Here is a 25770-nt window from a genome sequence, read left to right as displayed (position 1 = left end):
TTGGCCTCTCCCTATTCAAGATTCATGAAACCTCCGCTCCGGCTTTTTCATTACTTCTCTCCCTTGCTGACCACAAAAACAACAACCAAAAAACCTCCCCCAAATCCTATTTTATCTTATTTTTCTTCTTTTTCCTTGGAGGGATTACTGGATCAGAACCCTAAGCCAGGCGGAACTCTATTCCTAAGGTCAAGGTTTCCGGAGGGGATTTAAAAGCAATCGGACCACCTTTCGCATCAATTGCGTCCGACCTCGCACCGTCGCTGATTGGTAGCTTGTCCGATAGCTCCGCCTGGTGTCTGGTTTGAAACGGTGCGTCTTGATTGGACAGAGCGGAAAGGGGGGCGGGGAGAAGGTGTCATCCCACTTCCGGGTATGGGATCATGGTGATGGGGGTTGCAAGGTAGTTTGTGTAAGACCGGAAAAGGGGGGGAGTTGTCGGGGGGGATATATGTCTTGGGAAGCGGGTCACAATTATAAATATGGGGAGCTGGTTATATAAATCCGGGAAGATGGAAGGAGGTAGAGTTGCTTTCCCCACTCTTGCAGGTTTGGACATTGGATTGCAGTGCCCATCATCCACAGCAACTGTACTAGTTGGATAGAGAGTGGGGTTTTTTTTTGGGGGGGGGTTGTATTCATATTTAGCAAGAAAAATAAACCCAGAAAGAGGGTAGATGGAAGAGGGTTAGCAGTTGTTTTCCCAACCCTTTTATGTTGGGCATTGGATTGCAGTGCCCATCATCCACAAGTGTAATAGGTGGATTGAGAGGGGTGTTTTTCTTTGGGGGTTCATACATTCTTGCTAAATATGGGGAGCCTGGCTACGTAAATCCAGAAAGAGGATAGATAGAAGAGGGATAAAGTTTCTTTCCCAACTCTTCCCTGTTGGGCATTGGATTGCAGTGTCCATTATCCACAGCAAATGTAATAGTTGGGCATGATGGACATTCCCATCCAAAACAGGTGGAGGGTGCTGGTTAGAAGAGGTGGAATGGAATGGAAAGGATGGAGTGGAGAGTGACAGGTTGAGGCCATGGCTGGATCGGTGGGGATGGGAATTGTAGTCCAATGGTTATGGAAGGCAATGGATGGGAACCATGCGAGGGGAGTGGAATGAAATGGGTAATGGAATGAAATGGGACATGGATGAGGAGGGAGTTTAGAGCAATGTTTCTCAATCCCAGCAACTTTAATTCAGTGAATTTGTTTCAATTCCCAGAATTCCCCAGCCAACAATTGAAGTCCAGACTTCTTAAAGCTGCCACGGTTGAGAATCTCTGGTTGGAAGGTGAGACTGGGAGTTGATCTTAAGGCAGTTGACATCTGTCAGTCTAGCTTACCTTGTAGGATCATGATCGGGGTGCTTATGTATCTGATTTGTTAATAAATAGTTATTAATTGTTGTAACTCCCTGACTATCTTCACCATGGACGATGACATAGCTGCATTTTGGCTTAAAGTGTTTGTCCACAAAGGTCTTGGAATTAATTTAGGACAGTCTCAACCTTGGCAGCTTAAAGATGGGTGGACTTAACTCCCTGAATTCCCATAACTGTCTGGAGAATTCTGGGAGTTGATGTCCATCAACTGCGAGCTGTTATGGTGAAAAAAGCTGGTTTGGGAAATCCAGAACATTTGGCGTCTTGAGTCATCCTTAATTATGTTTGCCTCAAAGTCAAACTGGAATCTCAACATTTTCATAATATTAACATAGCAGAGGCTTGCAGCTAGATTCTGTTTTTTTCTTCTTGGAATTAAGACCCATAGAATTGAACTTCTCAGAGTGTGTGGCATTTTAATCAGAGATGATGTCGAAAAAAGATCAAGCTAGTTGAAGGATTCTCTCGAGTTCTAATTGCTGCTGGGTTGGGATGCTTAACAAGTAGACTTGTTGTGTCTTGATCAGGGACACTTGAGCAATTTAATTTAATTCCATCACTTCAGCAAGTCCAAAAATATGTCAGTAACACTGGCAATTGAATGGATGTATGGAAAATGGGCACATGTAATTTTGCGTATATGCCTTACGTGGAAAGTGAAAAATGGAAGATAGAGTGATCTCTTTCTTGCTTGATTACCCATCAACTGGGGTGTTTCCTTCATCCGGCACAAGATGGAGTAGATTGTCCAACTCCCTAATTCTGAATTTATAACCTCCATTTGTGGTTTTTAAAAGCTCTTGGGCCTTACTGGCAAAGAACAAGAGGAGGAGATATTTAAGAACAGAACCTGTGCGACAAGTCCTGGTGAGAAAAGAACTAAATTTAGCTTGCAAAAAAGAAGGACCAGATTTTTTTTTTATTATTCCCTCCCCATGTAGGTGAAGCAATTCTGAATCATTAAACGTTGGCGAGCAGTCTGGTGCTGTTAAAATTAAAAATAGTTAGCAGACAGACAGCTTCCAGTGCAGTAAATGAATGGGGGGGGGGAGCTACTTTTGATGTATATATGTATATTTCCCTTGTGGCGCCTTTGAGTCAGTGTTGACTTCTGGCAAGTGCCTAGAGAAATCCTTCAGTTTTCTTGGCAAGATTTCTGAAACAGAGCTGAGAAGAATGACTGATCCAACATCACCCAGCTGGTTTTCTGCCTGAGGCAGGAGTAGAACTCATGGCTTCTCCATTTCTAGTTTGGTGACCAGACTGGCTCTCTGACATATAGATACCCTCTCAATTTCTTTAATCCGATGTCATCTTCTTTTTAAAAAATATTTTTTTAAAAATTTTGCTATGTAAAGAAAGAGCAACAGTTTCAATGTCTATATAAACAGTATGTTGTCTGGTTACAGTTAGTTTGAGCAATAATCATAATAGTAATGTTCATTAGTGGTGGTCATATAATAGTGTTTTCTCATAATAATATTAATACTTATTAATTATACCATGGTAAGCCCTCATGGTTAAATTAGTCCTTCTCTTATAATTTTAAATGTTCTAACTTCTGTTTCTGCTAGTTAACCATTGATAAAACGAATCCCATATTTCAAAATATTCCATCTCTTCCTTCTCTTTAATTCCAAGTGTTAATCTATCAATTTCTGCACATTCTAGTATTTTTTATTATTATCTTATCTTCTGTAGGGATCTCCACACCTTTCTAGTTTTGTGATGACCTGGGGGGGTGGCACAAAGGCAACACAGTCAGATAATCAGTAGGAGTCCCTTTATTAGCTCCAACTTTGCCGCCAATGTCCTGGTTACCTTCTGGCTGGAGAAAAACTCTCCCAGGAACAGCCTTTGGCTGCAGAGAATCAAGTCCAAAACGTGATCAACACAAACTGTAACTATAAGTCCCTGTTCCCAGTGCGTGTATGCGCAGAGCTGCTAGAAGGCAAGAGCAGCTAAGACAAAAGGGGTGACTTGGGAGTAAGGCTGGGAGGTGATTGCCCTTCTCATAAGATATAAAGGAAGTACAAAGGGACAGGAACCTTTGCAGGAAGCAACGTTGTTCTCTCTGTTCGGATTAAACCTTGAAGCTCTGTGTGTCAACTCATAAAATATTTTTGTGGTCTTTTAGAGTTGCCAACAGAAAGGGAGGAGGGAGCAGTGGGCAGCTTGCATTCCATAAATGTTTTCAAAGATAGTAACTTGGTGACTGAAGTTTCTGCCATGCAAAATTCTAACTGGAGAGATTGATGACTCTAGGCTATGGATGTGTCCCATTGGAGAATATGAATTACGATACACCCAGGGAGTGGGGGGGGAAACCAGGGTCAAGGGTAACAATGAATGATGTGCCTCAGAGTCGGCTACACCCAGGCAATGCTGGCATGTTTACTCCTAATAAAACTTCTTTAAGTTTGAAAATCCGGCTGGAGACTCATGATTTAAATGGGGGTAACTACCGGAGCCCTGACAGCTAGCCGACTCTCCTAATAAATCAATTACTGGGGTCCTGGGGCCTGGCCTCTCTGATGGTTCCCCGATATCTGGGATGCGTAGAGAGAAACTGGCAGCCATGGCAGAGATCGGGCTACCAGGACTTTTTACTTCGTTTGGCTTTTAACAGTTAATTTGGCACTTTAGTTGTCAGTACTTCAAAGGAGAGAAAGGTGGGTGCTTATCTCGAGGAACTGTTTGGGACTTATTATCGGCTGGGAATGAACATAATTCCCAGTGTTAAAATAAAACAAGAGTTGTTTTAACTAAGCATGTGCTTAATTACGGTCTCAGGAAGCCTTGGTCAGAACGCTTACCCCACTTCATTTAGCAACCATTGGAAGTTGCCACGGTCCTGAAAAGAAAGGACCATTTCCCAGACCGCGGAAGCCTCCCCACGGTAGCGTGATGAAATTCCAGACGCTTGGCAAACCAACTCGTACTTATGACGGTCGCAGTGTCTTGAGGTCACGTGATCCCATTTTGTGACCTTCTGCCAAGTAAGGTTTGTCCAACACAAGACCTTTTGTGTGTTTGGTGAAGGCTGTGGCTTCCTGGTTCTAGGCTGAACCAGGCCAATAAAACGTAGATATTCATTCTATGAATATTTACGGGACATCCGTTCATTCTTGAACGCCTATAACCTGGCAGTGTGTTACTTGGAGGCTGGCTGTACTCTCATGTGCCACTTCTTAGCTTGGCCATCAGCCATTTTATCTATTTAAATCTTTTGGCTGTCGGTGAAAGCTCCAGAGACCAGCATGGGACACTGCTCTGCCTTAGAAGCTTCTATTTTTCCACAAGGTAAGACAGTACGATATTCAGGATGACACCCTCAAAGACTTAGGAGAGAAGGTCTTACGTTTTCTTGGTCCTCTCTTTTCTCGGTCTCCCGTTTAGGATTTGTTTTTGCATTAGGCATTTTTTCCTTAAAAAAGAAAAGAAAAGATCCCACAGGCCTCCTTTTAGGCCTGCCTTCCTAGCATGGATTGCAATGTTGAATGTCTGGAAAAGCTCATCCGAGAAGCACCGTTAAAGTGAATGGTTGTTCTCTCTATCGGCAGTGAGGGTTCCTTGAAGGTTCATTGGGCAGGGCTTGTCTTGATGGCCGGTTTAAATTCAGCAGAATGTGGTTTTAAGAGCACAAAACGTTGCTTTGCTTTATCTCTGCAGGGAGGAAGGATTCCTACATTAACAGTTCCACAGAAAAGGTTTTTCTTAGGGTTCCTTAAATAGATAACAGATAATTGATAACAGATAATCAGAGTTGGAAGGGACCTTGTAAGTCATCTAGTCCAACCCCCTGCCCAAGCGGGAGACCCTTCACCATTTCTGACAGGTGGCAGTCCAATCTCTTCTTGAAGGTCTCGAGTGATGGCACTCCCACAACTTCCGAGGGCAACTTCTGTTCCATTAGTTGATTGTTCTCCCTGTCAGAAAGTTTCTCATTTCTAGGTTAAATCTCTCCTTGTTCAGTTTCCATCCATTCTTCCTTGTCTGGCCTTCAGGTGCTTTGGAGAATAGCTTGACCCCTTCCTCCTCTCTGTGGCAGCCCCTCAAATATTGGAAGTCTGCTATCCTGTCTCCCCTGATCCTTCTCTTCACTAGACTAGCCAAGTCTAGTTCCTGTAACCATTCCTCATATGTTTTAGCCTCCAGTCCCCTAATCATCCTGGTTGCTCTTTTCTGTACTTTTTCTAGAGTCTCAACATCTTTTGTATAGTGTGGTGACCAAAACTGGATGCAGTACTCCAGGCCTTACCAAAAGCCTTTACAGAGTGGTATTAGTATCTTCCTTGCTCTCGATTGCATCCCTCTGTTAATGCAATTTAGGATTGCATTAGCTTTTTTTGGCCGATGCTGCACGCCACTGGCTCCTATTTAGCTGGTTGTCCAGCAGCTAATACCTTTGTTGGAGCAGCTAATACCTTTTGCCAATGAATATGGCAAAATATTCACCCTTCCCATTCAAACAGGTGGCCCCTCTCATTCATTGCAGTTATTAAGTTAGTAACCATTAACAGCCATAACAATTGCAAAAAAAAAAGGTCGTAAAACAGGACAAAACTCACTTATCAACTGCCTGATTGAGCCGTGGAAATGTTGGGCCGCTCAACCATAGTCGTACGTCGAGGACTACCCATAGACCAGGGATCCCCAAACTTGGCAACTTGAAGACTTGTGGACTTCAACTCCCAGAATTCCCCAGCCAGCCGTAACTGTTTCTTTTTTCTCTTAACCTCCTAAAGTGGAGAGATTGCAGAGGAAGGGAATACAAGAGAGTAAGCTGTGCTGGCTGGAGAATTCTGGGAGTTGAAGTCCATAAGCCTTAAAGTTGCCAAGTTTGGAGACCTCTGGCATAGACAATATTTTTTTTAAAAAGTCATTTCAAAGATGACTTGGGATTTCCGCTGCTGTTCTTGCCTCCCTGACGTTGCCTGAACGATCTCCCTGTAGAGACTCTTAGAACTTTCTCTCGAGTGAGAAGATCGGAAGCGGCTTACTTGGCCCTGGGTTTAGTTGGAGCAGCAAACCACCTTCCAGAACCAGCCAGTCCCAAGTACAGTAAAGCGTGTTCTCTGTTTCTGGATCCAGTGGCTTCTCTCAGGTGGGAGCAATGGATGGCCAGGTGATTTTTGGCATTTTCTAGAGTTTTGACTTGTTTAGTGTGGGGTCCTTGCCTCTAGTTTACAGACTGACAGAGTTGTTATTATTATTATTATTCAAACACTCTTATAGGCTGCTTTGCTTAATGATTGGCATTGCACTTTGCTTAAGAATCTAAGCGAGTTTTGCAAATGAAATTAAAGGAATGCATGGGGCGTGACGAAGCTAACCTTGATGACGGCTAGATTTGAAATCTTAAATTTTACACTAATCATAATTTTAACACGCTGGCTGGGGAAATTCTGGGAGTTGGAATCTACCCGTCTTGAAGTTGACAAGGTTGGGAATTCCTGACTTAAAAGGGTTAGCGATCAATCTATTCCACGTGCCTTTTTTTTCCTCCCATTCCTTTCTGCTCCTCCAGGAGAAATCAAAAGTTCATGGATTTCACCACTGGGATCCTTCTTCCACTGATTTTGGGTGGCGTAGGGATCTTCACTATCTTGCGATTGGTCAGGAGAATCCAGGCCAGGGCCTACCTGAAGGACGCAGTAGTAGTGATAACCGGGGCAACTTCTGGACTGGGGAAAGGTAAGGGGTTTTCTCCTGAAACTTTGCTCTCCTGCCAAAGAGGAGGGACATATCTCCTCTGCTTTCCCATAATTTGATTTGTGCTGCAGACTAAACCAACACATAGTTGGCTCGTTTCTAGCTGAGCAAGTCGAGTCAACCCAGCCGTTGGTGGCTTGATGAACCAAGCACGAGAGAGCAAATCGTGGCTTAGCACAGGATGGGGATCCAGTCTGTGCGTTGCATGGAGGGGCAGGAATCCAAGATAATTGGGAAAGAGCTGGCTTCAGATGTCCAGGGGGAAAATAAAATGTTTTGCATTCTTTTATTTGTGGAGAGGAATTTGATTTTTTTTTTTTTAAATCTTGCAGTCTTGTTTAAAAAAATAAAAAACCTCTTTGCCACTCTTTCTTTAAAAAAAAAATGCAGAATTTTTTTTCTCCAAGAGACAGATGCTAAAATTAGGTCATTGTTTCCCCGGGATATTTATCTTCTCAAACACTTACATAAGCATGGGCGATACGCACTTTTGCCTTCATAAAATACCTTTTTATTTTTGCCAAGAAAGAAGTGCTGTCGCTCCAGTTAGCAGGACTGGAATCAGTGAAAAACATGGTTTGCGGGCAGGCTGGCTCCTGTTGGATCCATCCGAAATGGCCAATAGCAAAAGCTTCTAAAAGTGGTGCAGTTAGTCCTCGGCTTACAACGACAATTGAGCCCAAATTTCCGTTGAAAACCAGTCGTGTCACTTTTATCAGTGCTGTTCTAGCGTTGCAAGCCGAGGGCTATCCGTAGTCCACCCCCTCTAAAGGGCATCAGGTTGGAATGGGCATCCCAGGCGTACGATCAAACAGATCTCTCTCACGCACACATACAACTTCTCTCCTCCTGTTTTCTTGGCTAGAATGCGCCAAAGCTTTCCATGCCGCGGGATCCCAACTGGTCCTGTGTGGCCGAAGTGGAGAGAGGCTTCAGGATGTTCTCCGGGAGTTATCTGCTGCCGCTGACCCCCTCAAAAACGTGAGTAGTGGGCCCGAGACAAGTTGGGGAATTGACATTGTTGCTCGCACCCACTTGACTTCGAGAATGCCATGTCTCTCTGGGAACAGGGTCTGTGTAAAATAACAGCAGTGGTGCCCATGGAGACTCTCAGTCCTCCAGGCCATGGATGTCCCAAAGGTGTTTTTTCAAGAGGCAACTGGACTTTGTGGTTTTTCTTTGAAGACGTTTCGCTCCTCACCCAAGGAGCTTCTTCAGCTCTGATTGAACAGTGGGGAACGGAAGGATTTATACTCCTTGCAGACAGCTGGTCATTTGCATTCTTTTTAGAGAGTCGTTGAGGTCACTTGGAGGTTTATCTGTCCTCAGGGTCACCTGAGTGGTGCAAATGGTTCCTGTAGTCTGCAATTTTTTCCTCTGGAAATCCATTCCTACTCCCACACCATTCGTAGGATGTCCATCCCAAATGGTACAGCTGAAAACCTATGGAGATTCTCTGTCATCCAGGTCATGGTTGAGCCAAAGATGCTTTTTTCAAGAGGCAACTGGACTTTCTGGTTTTTCTTTGAAGACATTTCACTTCTCATCCAAGAAGCTTCTGCAGAACTTCTTCTTCCAAGGTCTATGAAGATTCTCAATCATCCAAGGTCACGGCTGTCCCAAAGGTGCTTTTTCAAGAGGCAATTGGACTTTCTGTTTTTTTTCTTTGAAGACGTTTTGCTTCTCATCCAAGAAGCTTCTTCAGCTCAGAGCTTCTTGGATGAGAAGCGAAACGTCTTCAAGAAATACCAGAAAGTCCAGTTGCCTTTTGAATAATCACCTTTGGAACGGTAGCGGTGTATACACAGCTCTGGTACAGGGAGAATTAAATTTGAGTTTCTCTCCTTCCTGATGATACCTTTGGAGAAGCTTGCAAAAGAGAAAAATGATGCAGGTAAGTGCTCAACTTACAACAGTCAGTTTAGTGACTGTTTAGTTACGGCACTGTAAAAAGTGACTTATGGTTGTTTTTCATACTTATGACTGTTGTGGCATCCCCATGGCCACTCGATCAAAATTCAGATGTTGGCAACCAATTCATGTTTATAACAGTTACAGTGCCCCAGGGTCACTGATCACCTTTTTACGACCTGACAATAAAATTCAGATTCACTTAACAATCCTGTGTTACTAACTTAAGAGCTGCAGCGATTCACTTAAGAACTGTGGCAAGAAAGGCTGTAAAATGGGGCAAAACTTACTTCACCAATTGAGTTTAGCATTTAGCAATGGAGTTTAGCATTTAGCAACGGAGTTTAGCATTTAGCAATGGGGTTTAGCATTTGCTCAACTCATTTAACAATGGAAATTTTGGACTTGTTATGGTTATAAGCTGAGGACTACCTGAACAATGTAAGGCTAGGCTGCAAATCCTGTAGCTGAAAAGATTTGGGTGCAAAAAGTTGTGGGTTTTTCATTTTTTTTTTCTTCCCCTCAATTTTCATAGGCTCACAAACATCACGTTGTGGTTTTTGATCTCTCGGATATCAATGCGGTAGTTAGCGCTGCGGAGGAGATTTTGAGCTGTGTGGATCATGTTGATATTTTAATTAACAATGCTGGCATCAGCTACCGGGGCACCATAACAGAGACGGTGATAGAGGTAGACCGGAAAGTGATGGAAACCAATTATTTCGGTCCGGTTGCTTTGACGAAAGGTAAGGCTCGAGACAACGGATTCCAGTTCCAGGTGAGAAAGGACCCAAAAAAAATCAGACCTGAGCAACGTAGCAAAATCATGAATTAATAATGGGAAGAATAGAATAGCAACCAAGTGCAGGTAGCCCTGGATTTACAAGCATTGCTTCGGATGCTTGGCAAACAGCATGCATCTGTGACGGTTGCAGCCGTCATATTGGTACGTATAGCAATAGCGCTTGGACTTATATACCGCTTCCCAGTGCTCTACAGCTAAGCGGTTTACAGAGTCAGCCTCTTTGCCCCCAACAATCTGGCTCCTCATTCTACCAACCTCGGAAGGAGGGAAGGCTGAGTCAACCTTGAGCCGGTCAGAATCAAACAGCTGGTAGTGGGCAAATTAGCCTGCAACACTGCATTCTAACCACTGCATCACCGCGGCTCAGATTTATATTTGCATTGGTGTATTTATGACAGCCGATCACATGATCCCCATTTGGGGCCTTCCCAGCTGACTTTCAACCTGCAGTCAATGGAGGGGGGAGGGGAGCAGGATTCGCTTAACGACCGTGTGGTTCACTTCGACAACCGTGCGCCAAAGTGCGTAAAATCAGGCAGCTCAAATGATTTGCCTCGCTCAGCAATGGAAATGGTGCTCCTGATGGCGGCCGTAAGCCGAGGACTACGTGCAGTTGTTATGGTCGCGTTTGAAAGTCTTAAATTTTTCTCCCCTCTTCCATCCCAGCCCTCCTGCCTGCCATGATCAAGAGGAGAAAAGGGCACATCGTAACCATCAGCAGCGTGCAAGGAAAGATCAGCATTCCCTTCCGGTCGGCGTGTAAGTCCCGCCTTCCTTTGCGGCCTCTTGTGGTTTGTGTTGCTTTTAAGGACCAAATTTTTTTAACCTGTGCAGTTTTCACGTCTTTAATTCGCCGGTTTAATCCTTTGGAGTTGGGCAGATGTACAGCGCATTTGAAACACAGAGGCAACAGCGGTGGCTTAGGAAAAAAACTTCCCGTTGGATGCTGTTGACACTACCCTTCCTGTCTCCTTCGCCCTCTTCAGATGCGGCCTCCAAGCACGCAACCCAGGCCTTTTTCGACTGTTTGCGAGCCGAAGTGGAGCGGTTCAACATCGACGTGACGGTTGTGTGTCCCGGCTACATCCAGACCAACCTTTCGCTCAACGCCGTCACGTCAGACGGATCCCAGTACGGAGGTGAGGATCGGTTCTCCTCTCAGGGGGCCAAGGGCCTGCCGATCCGGTCGGCAGTTTGTGTATTCATTTATCCTGGCCCCTCAAGCCCAGCAATTAGATCGTCAGAACCGTTGAACCGGAGAGGCTTAAGGGATGCAGGGATGCTGAAGGGCTTACGGTGGGGGAGGCTGTCCTCAGCTGTTGTGGGGGAGGAGGGCCGGTGGGCCCATCTGGAATTTGGCAGAGACTTTATGGGACTCCTCAGAATGGCAGGTAGGGCCAGTCGTGAAAAGGCATTTAGCAGCCCCCGCCCCCGCAAAAGAGGCCGTTGAGCTACCTATGTCTAAATCCAACAATGCATCTGGGGTCTTCCTAAGCCTTGGGCACTGCTGGCAATGCAGATGAGGTTTGAAGCTGTCGTCTTCCTTCGCAGAACAGCTGCTTCCTTTATAAGGGAAAGCAATAAAAATTACAACGAGCAGGGAACTTGGGAGGGCTAAAGACTTATTCATGAGCCCTAGCTTTCCAGCAGGTGGTGGTACAGCTCACCCTCGATTTACGAGCCCAACGGAAGCCCAACGTTCCGTGGCTAAACGAGACAGTTAAAAGTGAATTCTGTCCCGTTTTATGGCCTTTTCGCCGCCGTTGTTAAGGGAATCACTGCAGCTATTAAGTTAGTACCAGACTTAAGTGAACCTGGCTTCCCCACTGACTTTGCTGGAGGTCACGGAGGATCTTGTGACCCCCCCAGGACACTGCAGCCGTCATAAATACGAGCCAGCGTCTTGAGTTTCGACGGTGTGACTACACGGGTGCTTGTAACAATTGTGAGAAGAAGGGTCGTAAATCACTTCTTCCAGCACCACCGTAGCCTTGAATGGTCACTAAACAGTTAAGTCGAGGACTAGCTAAAAGTCTGTAGAGATTCTCAGTCATACAAGATCATCGTTGTCCAAAAGGTCCTTTTTTCAGGAGGCAACTGGATTTCCTTGGTTTTTTTTTTTTTTTTGAAGACTTTTCACTTCTCACCCAAGAAGCTTCTTCAGCTCTTGACTGGACGGTGGGGAAACGGAAGGATTTAGACTCCTTGCAAAAAGCTGGTCATTTGCATCCTTTTAAGAGGGTCGTTGAGGCCACTTGGAGGTTTATCTGTATCCTCAGGGTTACCCGAGTAGCGCTCCTGGTCCCTGTAGTCTTCTCAGTCCTCCAGGTCGTGGTTGTTCTGGAGGCAACTGGACTTCCTTGTGTTCTTCTAAAAGGATGCAAATGACCAGCTCGGTCTGCAAGGAATATAAATCCTTCCATTCCCCACCATCCGGTCACATCTGAAGGAGCCTCTTGGATAAGAAGAGAAACATCTTCCAAAGAAAAGGAAGTCTGGTTGCCTCCTGAAAAAAAAAAAAAAAAGCCCCGTTGGGTCAAGGACTAGCGGTCTTTGTGATGGTTTGACTGGGGTAGCGAGGAAGCTCCCTGCTCCTTAAAAAAAAATGCTTGCTTGCTTTCCATACAACGCAGTGATGGACAAGAGCACCAGCGAAGGCAAAACAGCCGCGGACGTGGCTCGACTGGTCCTGGACGCCGTGGGAGAGAGGAGAAAGGAAGTTTTGCTGGGGTTGGGTTTCTTGCCCGCCCTGGCAGTTTATCTCCGGCCGCTCTGCCCCGCTGTCTTCTTCACCCTCATGGCCAGGAGAGCACGCAAGGAGAAGAAAGACAAGCAGTCCTAACCCATCCACCCCGGGGAAGACTTCACCAGGTCCGAGTGTGGACGGGAAGCCGCTAGGTGTCGTAGCTGACATGGGTGGAGGACTGCAGGAGCCGAACGTTTCATCTTTTGCTGCGCTAAGGGGTGGATTTATGTCTGGGGACAAGAAGCACCGCCAACTAAAACTTTCCGAGCCCCGCAAAGCATTTTATGTACAGAGGGTCGATGCTTAGCCGATTCACATCCGATTTCGAGAACGGAAGCTGCTTCCCGCTCAAGTGGATCTTCAGAAGACAACGTGCCATGAATAGCTGGATATTTTAACTTCTTTTTTTCCTTACCTGTCTTTCCAGCTTATCTTTTACGCTTAATTTGTAAGCAGGAGAGGGGGAAAAAAATACTACTACTGACATTCCCCATAGGTACCGGGTTTTCCCCGAAAATAAGACCCAACCAAAAAAATAAAAAATAAGCCCTAGCATGATTTTTTCAGAATTCTCGTAATGTAAGCCCTACCCCCGCCCAAAAATAAGCCCCAGTTAAAATCGTCAGCAAGATGAACACATTAGAGTCAAGACACGACTTAGCAATCGAACCTCAATGTTTTGCGAACCCAACCACTGCTATTGACAAAGGTCCAAAGCTTTTGTTGTAGTGGTGTCAAACTCGATTGCATTGAGGACTGCATCAGGGTTGTGTTTGACCTCGGTGGGCCGGGTTGGGCGTGGCCAGATCGGTGGCACTCGTGGCAGGGGGTGCTTGTGGCAGGCCAAGAGCTCTGCTACCAAAAACAGGTTCCCAAGCTCAGTTTTCGGCTGCGATGGCCTCCTGCAGCCCTCTTGCTGGTAGAGGCACCGTGGACCGGTCCTTCTGTCAGGGCTCCGGCACTTACCCCCACCCTCCCTTTCTGTTGGCAACTCTGAAAAGACCATAGAAATATTTGATGAGTTGACCTCCTGTTGTAGGTCAGTCTACTGACAAGTGAGCTTTCACCCAATCCATCCTTTAAAATTAGGCTCCACCCCGCCGGGAGAATTTCCTACCAGATATTTTTCGTCCCAAAAGAAAAAAAAGGACCTCTTCAAATTCTCATCCTTTAATGAATGGTCAGTGATATCTTTGAGCTGGTTCTGTAGAATACAATTAAACAAGATACTTAAGGGATGTGTGTTTCCTCACCCCCCCCTCCTCTCCCCAAGGGTGGGGGAGGAGAGGATGGCTGGAGGAACCAAAACCTTACCCACCCAACCCTCTTGTCGTGTAACGACTGTTGTCTTCATCGCTCATGCTGTTCCACCCCACCACAGATCTAGGTCGGAGGGATTAAAAATAAAAAGAACAGGAATCCCTTGATGTGACGTCAGTGTGATTGTTTCTTTCGAAAGGAAAAAGAAAAAGAAATAACGAAACAATAATAATAATAATAATAATCGGGTAAACCGAAAACGGCTTTTCAGGCACCACTTCAAGAAGGTGGGGGGGGGGAAAAAAGTTAAATTGTTCCTGTAGGAGTCCTTAATACACCTTTTATCGGTTCGGATGGGTTTTTCCCTCCTCCCTCCCCCCCCTCCCCACTTTTCTCGGCCGCAATCATACGGCGTAGAGTTCGTACACCTTCTTTACACAGTACACCAGGGCCGCCAGTGCTATCGTGTTGTGCAGCCTCTTCCTGTGCAGATCGTCTTTCCTCACTAACACGACCGGGGTGGACGTGGTCAGCGTGTGTAGAGGCAGGCGGGAGAGTTTGTAAGCATTGTACTCCACCTGGTACTTGCAGCAGGGGTCAAACTGCCAGGAGATCCCGTAGAGGGTGCAGCAGGCCACGCTGAGCACCCCGGCCGGCAGAGAGATGTAGTGGGAATAATCCAGCGGGAGAGCCAGAGGGGCGAAGAGGCAGGCCGTGCCAGCCAGCACCGCCGTCTTGTGCAGGCAGTTCCCCACCGTGATCCAACGGGCCGTCTCGTCCCCGATGCGGGTGGGCTCGATCACGATGTACTTGTATTGGGCTTCCAACGCTTGCTCCAGCTCGTATTCGAACTGGTCCTGGGCGTTCTCCCCGTTGTAGATTTCGTGAACGATGTAACAGTCCGTGGCAGATAAGGAGACCCTGTCGGGAGGGAAGAGGAAGAGTTACTCAGCGGGACTGCCGGAAGAGGCCTGCCCCCCCCCCCGCCCCCAGAGGTGGTATATTCAGCAGGTTCTGGCCAGTTCTGGAGAACCGGTAGCGGAAATTTCGAGGAGTTCGAAGAACCAGCAAATGCCGCCTCTGACTGGCCCTGCCAACCCCATCTATTCTCCGCCTCCCATCGAGTCTCAGCTGATTGGCTGGGTCTTCTTTGGTTGCTCTAAACAGGAGAACGGAGCTGGAAATCAGGCTAGTGGGGTGGGAATGGGAATTTTACAGTATCCTTCCCCTGCCACGCCCACCAAGCCACACCCAAAGAACCGGTAGTAAAAAAAAAACTGAATCCCACCACTGCCCCCCCCTCTTCAAGGGACTTTGGGAGCCCCATCACTGGCACCCACACAATAGCCATTTTTTCCCACCTCTGCCCATTCCGTTATCTTCATCATCCACTCTTCCATTGTGGGAAATATACAGAATAACAGGGACCTCCCCGGATGTCTCCTTGAACCCGTGAAGAGGTGGACTTTACGGGTCTCTGGGAGTATTTTTAAAAGAGGCCCCGGGGGCTTTGATAATGCCAGACTAGCTCCCAGCTCCATTGAACACATCAGCAAAAGGCAAATGGGGTTCAAATAGGGTTCTGCTTCCTGAGAGCGAAGCGGTCGAGTGTTTTGCTAGCACTGGGCTGGGTATACAAAGCGGGCTTATCAACTTAGCACATTTTGAAAGCCACTGCGTCAGGGGAAAAAAAAAAAAAGAAGCAAGCTTCTGACAAAATCTAAAGCTAAATCAGACCGAGAGGAGGTCTTTTGTCCAGGCCAGGATGTGAGTGAGCTTCTATTCAAGGCCTCCGTTCACTGGGGCTTCGTGCCCCTCACAAAAGCAGGATTTGTTTAGCGTCTGTTTCAAATGCTGGCGTCGGTAAGACAGAGACGAACGGTGTGTCAATTTTAGTGCTTTGACCAAATCTCTTCCCTATCACAGTCCTATGCCTGGGAGAGAAGAATCTAAAATAGGTTCTAAAATAGTTGTGTTTGTTAGTGTTAAAAGGGGTGGACTTCAACTCCCAGAATTCCCCGGCCAGCTACGAATAATAAAGTCGGAAGGGACCAGAAGGATCACTTAGTTTAGTGTTTCTCAACCTTGCCAACTTGAAGATGACGATGGGTAGACTTCAACTCCCAGAATTTCCCGGCCAGCCATGAACGATAAGAGTTGGAAGGGCCGGAAAGACCATCCAATCCAGTGGTTTCTCTCCCTGGGTAACTTTAAGATGGGTGGACTTCAATTCCCAGAACTCCCCAGCTAGCCATACTAGCTGGGGAATTCTGGGTGTTGGAAGTCCGCTGTGCTGTTATAGAAGCTATTTATACCTCCAGGAAGAGAAACTTGAGCAGGTGGGAAAGTAATGTACGTACGTTACTGGTTTCCAATGACATCTGGTAGGGAAGAGCAATGCTGGCCTATCTGAATTTTGATCCCACCCAGCTGTTCCCGTGGCTTTAGGAGCAACTGTAATGATATTATATTATATTTGTTGGGGTGTCCCAACATTGTCAAGAGAATTCTACCCCTCTTGAGAAAGATGGCTGAAATCCTGCATTTACAATAATCAATTCCTCCTTTAATTAACACAAGGGGAAAACAGCAACGGTGAACCGGGAGACTGGCTAGTAAGGTTTCACCGCCGACTCCCTTTTCCAATCAATGTGAATGAAATTGGGAGTCACACATCTTTGGGTTCAAAACATTTAAGATTGTACCGCTTGCTGAGAAGGAAGAGCCTAAGAAAATCCTTAAAGAGAGTCTGCAAAGCAAGAATCCACTCTTAGAAAACGAAGCTCCCATTCTGAACTCAGTTGCTGCACATGCAGATTGTCCTCCACTTGCGATCCCAACTGAGTGTAACACTGCTGCTAAGCGAGACATTTGTTAAGGGAGTTTTGCCCCTTTATACGACCTTTCTTGCCACAGTTGTTCAGTGGATCACTATGGCTGTTAAATTAAACTGTTGTTCAGTGAATCCGGCTCTCCCAGTGGCTTTGTCGAGAGGTCTCAAAGGGACACTACGACCATCGTAAACACGAGTCAGTTGCCAGGTGTCTGAATTTTGGATAATGTTGGTGACCCAGGGTGGGATACAAAATAAACTCGGTCACAAAAACAGGTGAAGCCCCTTTTATTCCTTCACTTTGCTTCAAAACTACAAATATCCTTGACTGGAGACAAAAAACTCCCCCACAAGCAGTTACGAAAAGGAGGAAATGCTGTTTACATTATAAAGGGTAAAAACATCACAAACTGCACTGAAGCAATTAAGGGAATCAGGCAAGATAAGGGCTTGAAAATGTCCAGAGATATCGGAACACACACTGGAAAGGACGCCAAACTCAGAGAGGAACGACAGACTAGAGATATTTCCACGCTTTGTTTCCAGCACTGGCCCATAAGCATGTCCGTCCTTTTAACCAGTTCTCACAGCTGCAGCCTATGAAGAGGATCAAGGCCCTTTCCTCCCCCGTAGACCATGCCATTCACGTTTCTCCCTTATCCTCTCCTCCCTGAGTGCCCTAGGTGCCCTTTCATGACCGAAATTACAACAGCACTGAAAAAAAAGGGACTTAGGACTGTCTCACGCTTGGGACCGTTGCATCATCAGGGGATCGAAATCCAGATGCTTGGCAACTGACTCGTATTTATGACGGTTGCAGTGCCCTGTGGTCACGGGACTCTTCTTTACGACCTTCCGACAAGCAAAATGGTTATCTGACGGACCATCTCTTGCCGGTCACATCTACTCAACCCATTAGAGCGGGGAGGTAGGGAATGCTACGGGTCCCACCCTTGAGGGAGATACACTCGGTGGGACCCAGAAGGAGGGCCTTCTCCGTGGTGGCTCCCTCTCTCTGGAACATCACCCCCCCCAAGAGATTAGAATGGCCCCCTCACTAACACTCTTCCGGAAGGCGCTGAAGACCTGGTTCTGCCAGCAGGCCTGGGGAACCCAGAGCGGGATGGAGCCCATCAAATAGCTCGCGGGATCTGCTATCGTCGAGGCAGGATGGGTGGGAGTTGGGGGGGTGATTTCCCCCCCCCCCCATTTTGTTCTATTGTACTTTATTAATTTATCTGATTCTTTTTGTTAGTTTTTATTGTTTTTTTAGTTTTAGTTTTAGTTTTAAATATGGTTTTACATTCTGTAAGCCGCCTCGAGTCACCATGGGCGAATAGGCAGCAATATCAAATAAACAAATAAATAAATAAATACATACATACATACATACCATACATACAATCAAAGGGAAAGCAAGATTCACTTCACGACTGTGTTACTAACTTAACAACTTCAGTGATTCACTTAACAAATATGGGGAGAAAGTTTGCAAAATGTGGCAAAATTCACCGAACAAACTGCCTCGCAGAAGTTTTGGGCTGAGTTGTGGACATATGTTGAGGACTACAGGTTATTTCCCAGGTCAGCCAGAACGTGCTGGCTTCCCTTCCAAGACACATTCTGTTCTTTAAGCAGAGGATCGCTGGGCAGAAAGGCAACGAGGAGCTTGCACGACAGAAGAGGAAATACTTTACATTTTCTTCTCTAATAAAAGGACCGAGTTATATTCCTATTCAATTCTGTCCCATTAGACGAAGCAAAGTTTGGAAAATACAAGCAAGAGACCGAATCTCTTTTAAGTCACGCAAACTGCCCTTGGAGGCTAAAACATCATCCTGCCACAAATGTGCCCAGCAACACTTAACAAGATTTATACATATTGGAACAAAACTACCTCTGGAAACAATATTAGATGTAGTGATCCAACCAGTCGGGTAAGGATCAATTCATATTTATTACTTTCCTGGTACTTTCTGAACATTCAGAAGGTATTTATTAAAACAGCCCAGAGATGGTTAATGGTGTTAATTACGGGCACCCAGGTTCACAAAGTGTTTCACACATTGAAGGGAACAATTAAAAAAAAAAACCCTCTGTAAAGCGTCTTTACATACAACAACTGAATCTTTAGACCAATTCCTACAAAGCTTCTAGAACATCACTTGCATTGACCCAAGCCAAACATCCAGACACAAAACCAGGGGTGTCCAACCTTGGCAACTTTAAGACTTGTGGACTTCAACTCCCAGAATTCCTCAGCCAGCTTGTCCACAAGCCTTAAAGTTGCCAAGGTTGGACACCCCTGCACTAAACCAAATGCCCCTAAAGAATTAAAATCAATACTCTGCTTATAGCTGAGACGGCACACATTTCAAGCTAAGCTACAGTCTAGACACAGTTTTCCAAAGTAAATCACAACGGGCAGGATTTGCAGATCGCATAAACGCCCGTTATGGATTAACCTAAGGCAGGATCTAAGGCACTATCAAAGAACACTGGAAAATAATTGAACACTAAGTTTATTATGCAACCTAATTACAGATCCACTCAGGCCAATAGTCATCCGTAACACTGCTGGCAGAAACTTCAAAAGTTTTAAGCATCGGAGCTATCTGTTCAACTTCCTATCGCTCCACACATATTATATTTGAGTGGAAAACTGACTTGCCCTTCCCTATATCCAAAGGGGTTAAGTCAGACAAGTCCCCATACAATGACCCAAATTATGGTATTTTTTTTTTTCCATTTCTGCCATTCAATAAATTTAAGCAGTTTCTCAACTCTGGCAACTTTACAACAGATGGGCCTCAATTCCCAGAATTAAGTCCACCTATCTTGAAATTGCCACTGAGAATCAATGCAATAGGTCAGGGGTGTCCAACTTTTAAGATTTATGGACTTCAACTCCCAGAATTCCCTACCCAGCTCTGGAATTCTGGGAACTGAACGTCCCAAAGTCTTAAAGGCTGGACACCCCTGCAATAGAGCATTATTAATCCCACTAATATGAGTCCTTTCATACCCACAGCCTTGCCTTCAAAGCGAGCCAGCAGTCCAAACACAACTTCAGGAAAAGGGCTAGAAGAAACAGCCCCGAATTGAAGGAATCTGATACGAAGGATTGGACCCCTGTGAAAATAGGCATGTAACAGGGGTGAACATAATTCACTGTATCTAAACTACATTCCTAGCTGCAGCCAGCTACTCTTGGAGATGTTTCCGGAAAAACCAGGGGAAGAGAAACGATGTGGGAGAACTCTTAAAACGAAAGAATCCACTATGATGCCGTTATTGCTTGCCCATAAACACGAGGTCTGAATTCACCACATGGTTCGAAGAAGAAATTTTTTTTCTGAGACAGCTGCTTGGAAGCCTTCAGGGGAAGAATGCCTATCACAACCCTCCCACATTTTCAGAAATATGGATAATAATTAAAAAAAAAAAAAAACCAGCCAGCAAATATGTTTCCCAGGGTGAACGTAAAAACACCACAGCTAATTCTACTTTGGGGGGAGGAGGGATGTTTCCAACAATTGTGGGGAGAGACACTTTATATAGAGCAAATAAATATTAATAAATGCAACACAGGGTGTGCCCTTGTAACTCTGGATGGGATCCCAGAATACAATGGAAACATACTTTACAGCTGGGACCAGCTCTGGAGAGCGTGTAGAAGACTAATAATAAAATGTTCTCTTTGCCTTGTGTTAATTTGTGACGTGGTTAAGGCACCAGGCTGGAAACTAGGAGGCTGAGAAGTCTAGTTCTGCCTCAGGTATGAAAGCCAGTTGGGTGATTTTTGGCCAACCACCAGGAGACTGGGAGTTCTAGTCTCGTGTTAGTCATGAAAGATAGTTGGGTGACTTTGGGCCAATCACCAGGAGACTGGGAGTTCTTGCGTTAGGCATGAAAGACGGTTGGGTGACTTTGGGCCAGTCTCTCTCTCTCTCTCTCAGCCCAACCTACCTTACAGGATTGTTGTTATGGGGAATAAAGGAGGCGGAAGGAGGATTAGGTATGCTCGCCCCTGTGAGTTACTTATAAAGACGAGATAAAAATCTAGTAAATCAATAAAATCTAGAGAGGCTGGAGCAATAAAGCATCTGCTTCAACTACCATTTCCTCACTGTGGTTTAATGGTTAACCCTGTTGAACAGCAACCTAAGAAATGCAAACTAGATAACAATGTCATCTTTTGATTGGCAACCCCTTGATAACAAAATTCACATGTGATTGATTGATCCAGTCTGTTGAGGGGCTAACATGCAAGTATTCGTAGCCAAGTTCGCTAGAGAAGGCCCCGATTTTAATATTTTCTGACATCCTTATATAAGCTTATATAACAACATATTCCCTGAAAAAATTAAGCTCTTTTTCTTTCATTCCTTTGCAGATCCAACTATTTCAACGATTAAAAAAACCCCTCACAGCCACACCATGAAGTTAGAAAAGTTTGTTGCAAAGATTGAAACTGGGCAGCAGAATAAAAATTAAGTTGCTGTTTTCAGACTTTGTCACATAACAGTTGGGATGTAACTATTTTTCTTCCATAAAGTAACCAGAGAGGAATAAAATAAAAATATTTCCCACTTTTCATTCAGGAGCTCAAGCCCTTCTTCCTACTTTCCTCCAAACAATTTTTAACTTTCCATGCCAACAAAAATATCAATTTGTCCATTTTTCTATCTTGCTAGAAAAGCCAACGGTGAAATACTTAAAAATGTCCAAGCTAAGAGCCTACCCACAACTCAAATTAATTCCATGCCAGCTCCACACCTAATTTCCCAAATCCAAGACAAATACATCTACAAATACATCAAATACACCTAAAATACAAATCAACCAGCACCAACAATTGCGCACCAAGAAGTCATTTTTGGAAGATTCAGGGGAATGTTCAGAAATGACAACCTAAAATTTTAAAAAAATTAAGACTTGCAGGGAAGAAATGGTGAAATGAAGAATGGACTCTTCGTAATTCAGATTCTCCAGACAAACTGATCTGAGAGTGAGTTTCAAACTGACCAGCTACAAGAATATGGAAAAAAGAGGCTCAGCTGCATAATACGAATGAAAAGTGGTTGATGCTTTCATAATTAAAAGCGATGTACGAATAACAAATCAAAGGCGTTACTTGGATAACTTTCCTATACTGGATTGACCCCCAAAAAAGAAGACGACTCAGTAAAGCTTTGAAGGGCTTTGTGAGAACTTCATTCGATGAGATTACAGATCAAGATTGTTAAAGGGGAAGAATGTAAAAGTTGGTTTATTAGATCAAGTTTAAAATAGACCTGGCGCTCATGACTGATAATTCTTAATGGACTTTTGCTGACATCAAGACCGAAGAACGAAGCTTTTAAGGGTTTGTAAGTAAGCAATGGTGATTCGGAAGGAGAGATCATTTGCTATATTTTAAAAGAAGGTGATAAATTACTAAAATAATTCGTACTGGTGATGAAGAGAGAAGTTATTTCTTTATATATTCTTCTTCCTTTACTCTATCCTTGTTTTTTTCTTTTCTATTCTCTTCCTTTCTTGCAGTTTTTTTTCTTTTTTTATCTTTTTAATTGTAATCGTTTATAAAAAATAAATTAGGAGCACTGAGGAACCACCTTCAGAAGTGAACTAGGCACTCGTGTTGCTCCGATTCCAACATGTAGGAAAGAAAGGCGAGGATTTCCTGACCTGAGAGTGGAACTTGACTTTCCCCTTCCCACGTTCTCCCCCAGATGATGTTCACCCCAACCCTCAATGAGGTACGCTCGCTGCCTCGAGAGATAAAAATCTAATCATCATCATCATTCCCTCTTCCAAGCCAAGTCCACCCTTTTTCACAAAACCTGGGCCTTTCCAAAACAGCCACATTCTTCCCTCTCCTACCCAGGACTTCTCCAGGACAAATGCAACTTCACACCTGTCTCCAACCAGCCCACCGAATTTTTCATCCATGCTTTCATTGCTCCCAGCCACCCAGGGCCCCAGCTCATCCCACCCCCATGTCACTTGCAGCTGAATTAATAGAAGACCCCCTTTTCATGAGTTTGCCCAGCCCTACTAGGTAGTCTAGAGTCTAGAGAAAACACACCCAGGAGAACTCTGTATCTATTGTAAGGTTACCCCAACAGTGTTTATGGAGATTCTTAGTCATACAGATCATGGATTTTCAAGAGGCAACTGGACTTTCTGGTTTTTCTTGGAAAACCTTTCGCTTCTCATTCCAAGAAGCTTCTTCAGCTCTGACCGAAAGGGTGGAGGATGAAAAGATGTATGTTCCTTGCAGTCATCTGGTCATTAGTAGTCTCTCTGAGAATCGCTCAAGCCACTTGGAGGTTCTATGCCCTGAGGGTCACTTGAAATGGATGTGGAGCCTGCTTAGAGCTGTTGAAAGGACTGTGTTGTGGACAGGAGATGGGTGACGTGGTGTCCTTTTCTCTGTTGAGAGAGGGCTGTTCAGTTTGGACACTGATGGCCTCTTTGGCCCCTCTTTCAAACCAGCGGTCCTCTCTGTCCAAAATGTGGACTTTTCTGTCTTCAAAAGAGTGGCCTTTGTCTGAATGCGGATGGACCGCTGAAGCTAGTCCTGATGGGTTTGTTCTCTTGTGTTGTGACACGTGTTTAGGAAGTGGCTGAAGGCTCCACACCCATTTACCCCACTCAGGTGATCCTGAGGACACAGACAAACCCCACCAGGTGGCCTCAAAGACTCACTAAAAGAGGGCATATGACCAGCTGTCTCCAAGGAAAATAAATACTTCCGGTTCCCCACCATCATCCAGTCAAAACTGAAGAAGCTTCTTGGGTGAGAAGCGAAACGTCTTCAAAAGACAAACCAGAAAGTCCAGCTGCCTCTTGGGGAAAATAAAAAAGTATCTTTGGGTTACCCCAACAGAATCATTGCAGGGCCGGAAGTCTTTCTCCCCTCTCCCCTCCATTATTTTGACTCTCCCCAAAACTAGGAGGGTCCCTTCTGAGACGCTTCGACCACCCCCCACCTCAATTCCTGCTTTGGATTCACCTCTGACCCTTGCCCAGCCTATATAGGCTCTTCATCCTACATCCCAAGGTCATTCTCACAAACCCAGGACTTGATTCACACCACCAGCCTCGACCTCCCCCGCAATCCCTTCCTTCCTCCCTCCCTTCCCCTCCCCAAAGCTGGTTTAGCCCCTCATCCCTTCCTCCACCCCACCCCACCCCCTGGTTTAACCTCCCACCCCTCCTCCTTCCCACCTACCCCAAGGCTGTTTAACCCCCTCATTCCTCCCCCTGCACCCTAAAGTTGGTTTAATCCCCCATCCCTTCCTCCCTCCCCCAAGGCTGGTTTAACCCCCTCGTTACTCCCTCCCTGCCTGCCCCCCTCCACAAGACTGTTTAACCTCCTCATTACTCCTCCCCAGGCTGGTTGCTTTAACCCCCTCATTACTCCGTCCCCTGCCTACCCCCAAGGATGTTTGCACCCCCAGGCTGATTTAACCCCATTACTCCCTCCCTGCCTGCCCCCCCGCAGGCTGCTTAACCCCACATCCCTTCTTCCCTAGGCTGGTTTAACCCTCACCCCACTTCCAGCTTCAATAGCCCTGGCAGTTCAATTCAGGGCCCCTCCTCCCTATACATGTGATTCCCCCCTCCCCATATTGAATTAGGACGTGCAATCCAATGGTTGGCTTCTTTTGGGGTGGGGGGGGAATAGGTCTCCTGGGCCTGGAGAGGGGAGAATCGGCGGGGGGGGGAGGACGATGGGCGTTGTAGTCCTTGGAGGCTGCTCGCTCTCCCTTCTTCCTCTCCCCCCCTCGCCCCCAATAACCCTCAGCCTTTGGCCAAGCAGTGGCCGCCCTCCCTCCCTCCCTCTCCCCCAGGCGGGAAGGGGCTTGCAGCCCGCAGCCGCCGGACCGGCTTCCCTGCCCGCACAGGCCCGTCTCCCAAGGACCGAGGAGGCCCCGGCTGGAGCGGCGGGGCTCACCTCTCCCTCGTGGCGGCAGCGGCACCGCCGCTGGAGCTGCCGGGCCCCGCGCGCCTCCTTCCCCAGGCCGCCATCTTGGAAAAAGGCTTCGCAAATGTCTCCGCCGAAAGGGGCAGCGGAGGGCGGGGCCCGGCGGAGGGCGGAGAGGGAGATTTCGGAAGCCGCCTCCCGAGGGCCGCCGGGAAACGGAGTCTGGCAGGAGGGAGCTGGGGAACGCCGGGCAACGGCCGCCTCCTCTCGCCCAAACTACAATCTCCAACCATCTTGGCGGCGGCGGCGGCGAAAGGGGCGGGGGAAGGAAAAAGAGTGCGAGCGGTGCCGCCTGGGAAACGGAGTTCCGCCGCAAGGGAAGACGGGGGCAGGAGCGGGAGGGAAAAACTACTTTTCCCAGGGAAGGGCGGGAGAGGTACGGGCCACGTGGGAGGCTCCCCGAGAGCGCGAGGGGCGGGAGGAGAAAAAGATTTTAACCACACTTCGGAGAGCGGACGGGTGGCTTGGCTTGGAGTTCTGGCCCCGCCCACTTGGCGCGGCTCAGCCAATGAGAGCCCGGCACCTCGTTTCTCGGGCTTCGGATTCAGAATGTGGAAAATAAAGAATAAAACGGAATAAAATGGATCTCTGGAGGCTTTGAAGAAGAGACTGGACTGGCATTTGTCAGAAATGGTGTAGGGTCCCCTGCTTGGGCGGGGGTGGGGGTTGGACTAGATGACCTACAGGGTCCGTTTCAACTCTGTTGATCTGAAATAAATGAAAAAAAAATGCCCTTTCCAGTTCAAACAGCCCACATGCCTCCGCTCCGTAGCAACCAGCGCTTTCCATTGCAAAGTTATGGGACTTTTTGGAAGGGGCTTGTGGAAGGAGTCCCACCGGGCGATCATCAAACCAACATCTCGATAAACCATGGTTTGCTGTGGGGAAAAACGACCCAGCACCGAAGGTCACATTAAGCCAGGAAAGAATATGGGAAAGCACCAAGTTAGCACGTAAATCCGGTCACTTCAAGAAGGATGGACTTCAACTCCCAGAATTCTACAGCCAGCATTAGCTTGACCCAGTTTGAATAACCTGCTAACTTCACATATGATGGTTTAACACTGGCTATGAATCTGTCCGAGAAACAGCTTTTTCTGCTGCCTCTGGACCTCAGCTTGA

The 25770-nt window shown here is 46.3% G+C and overlaps 2 protein-coding genes across 12 annotated transcripts; one reads left to right on the top strand and one right to left on the bottom strand.

Annotated features, from left to right (window-relative positions):
• Nucleotides 1–321: 321 nt before the first annotated feature.
• DHRS7B (dehydrogenase/reductase 7B) lies at nucleotides 322–13986 on the top strand. 11 transcript variants are annotated; one of them, XM_087942013.1, is made up of 9 exons: nucleotides 347–386; nucleotides 1223–1291; nucleotides 6339–6489; nucleotides 6913–7079; nucleotides 7963–8078; nucleotides 9544–9754; nucleotides 10480–10572; nucleotides 10800–10952; nucleotides 12447–13986. In XM_087942013.1, exons 4-9 carry the CDS (start codon nucleotides 6929–6931, stop codon nucleotides 12653–12655), a joined length of 933 nt encoding a protein of 310 aa, XP_087798139.1. In that variant the 5' UTR covers nucleotides 347–386; nucleotides 1223–1291; nucleotides 6339–6489; nucleotides 6913–6928; the 3' UTR covers nucleotides 12656–13986. The 11 variants fall into 11 exon arrangements, with proteins under 11 accessions (XP_087798138.1, XP_087798139.1, XP_087798134.1 ...); XM_087942008.1 differs by having other exon boundaries at nucleotides 347–403; XM_087942007.1 differs by having other exon boundaries at nucleotides 347–403; nucleotides 6339–6510.
• Nucleotides 13714–24884, bottom strand: TMEM11 (transmembrane protein 11). The gene is made up of 2 exons (XM_026704317.2): nucleotides 24619–24884; nucleotides 13714–14740 (listed from the first exon to the last, which is right to left on the bottom strand). Exons 1-2 carry the CDS (start codon nucleotides 24879–24881, stop codon nucleotides 14224–14226), a joined length of 780 nt encoding a protein of 259 aa, XP_026560102.2. The 5' UTR covers nucleotides 24882–24884; the 3' UTR covers nucleotides 13714–14223.
• Nucleotides 24885–25770: the final 886 nt, after the last annotated feature.

The sequence above is a fragment of the Pseudonaja textilis genome, chromosome 14 (genome assembly GCF_049901715.1).
Source record: "Pseudonaja textilis isolate UNSWEBS1 chromosome 14, rPseTex1.2, whole genome shotgun sequence".
Lineage (NCBI taxonomy): Eukaryota > Metazoa > Chordata > Lepidosauria > Squamata > Elapidae > Pseudonaja > Pseudonaja textilis.
The sequence above is the reverse complement of the archived record's forward strand: the minus strand, read 5'-3'. Positions and strand labels throughout refer to the sequence as shown.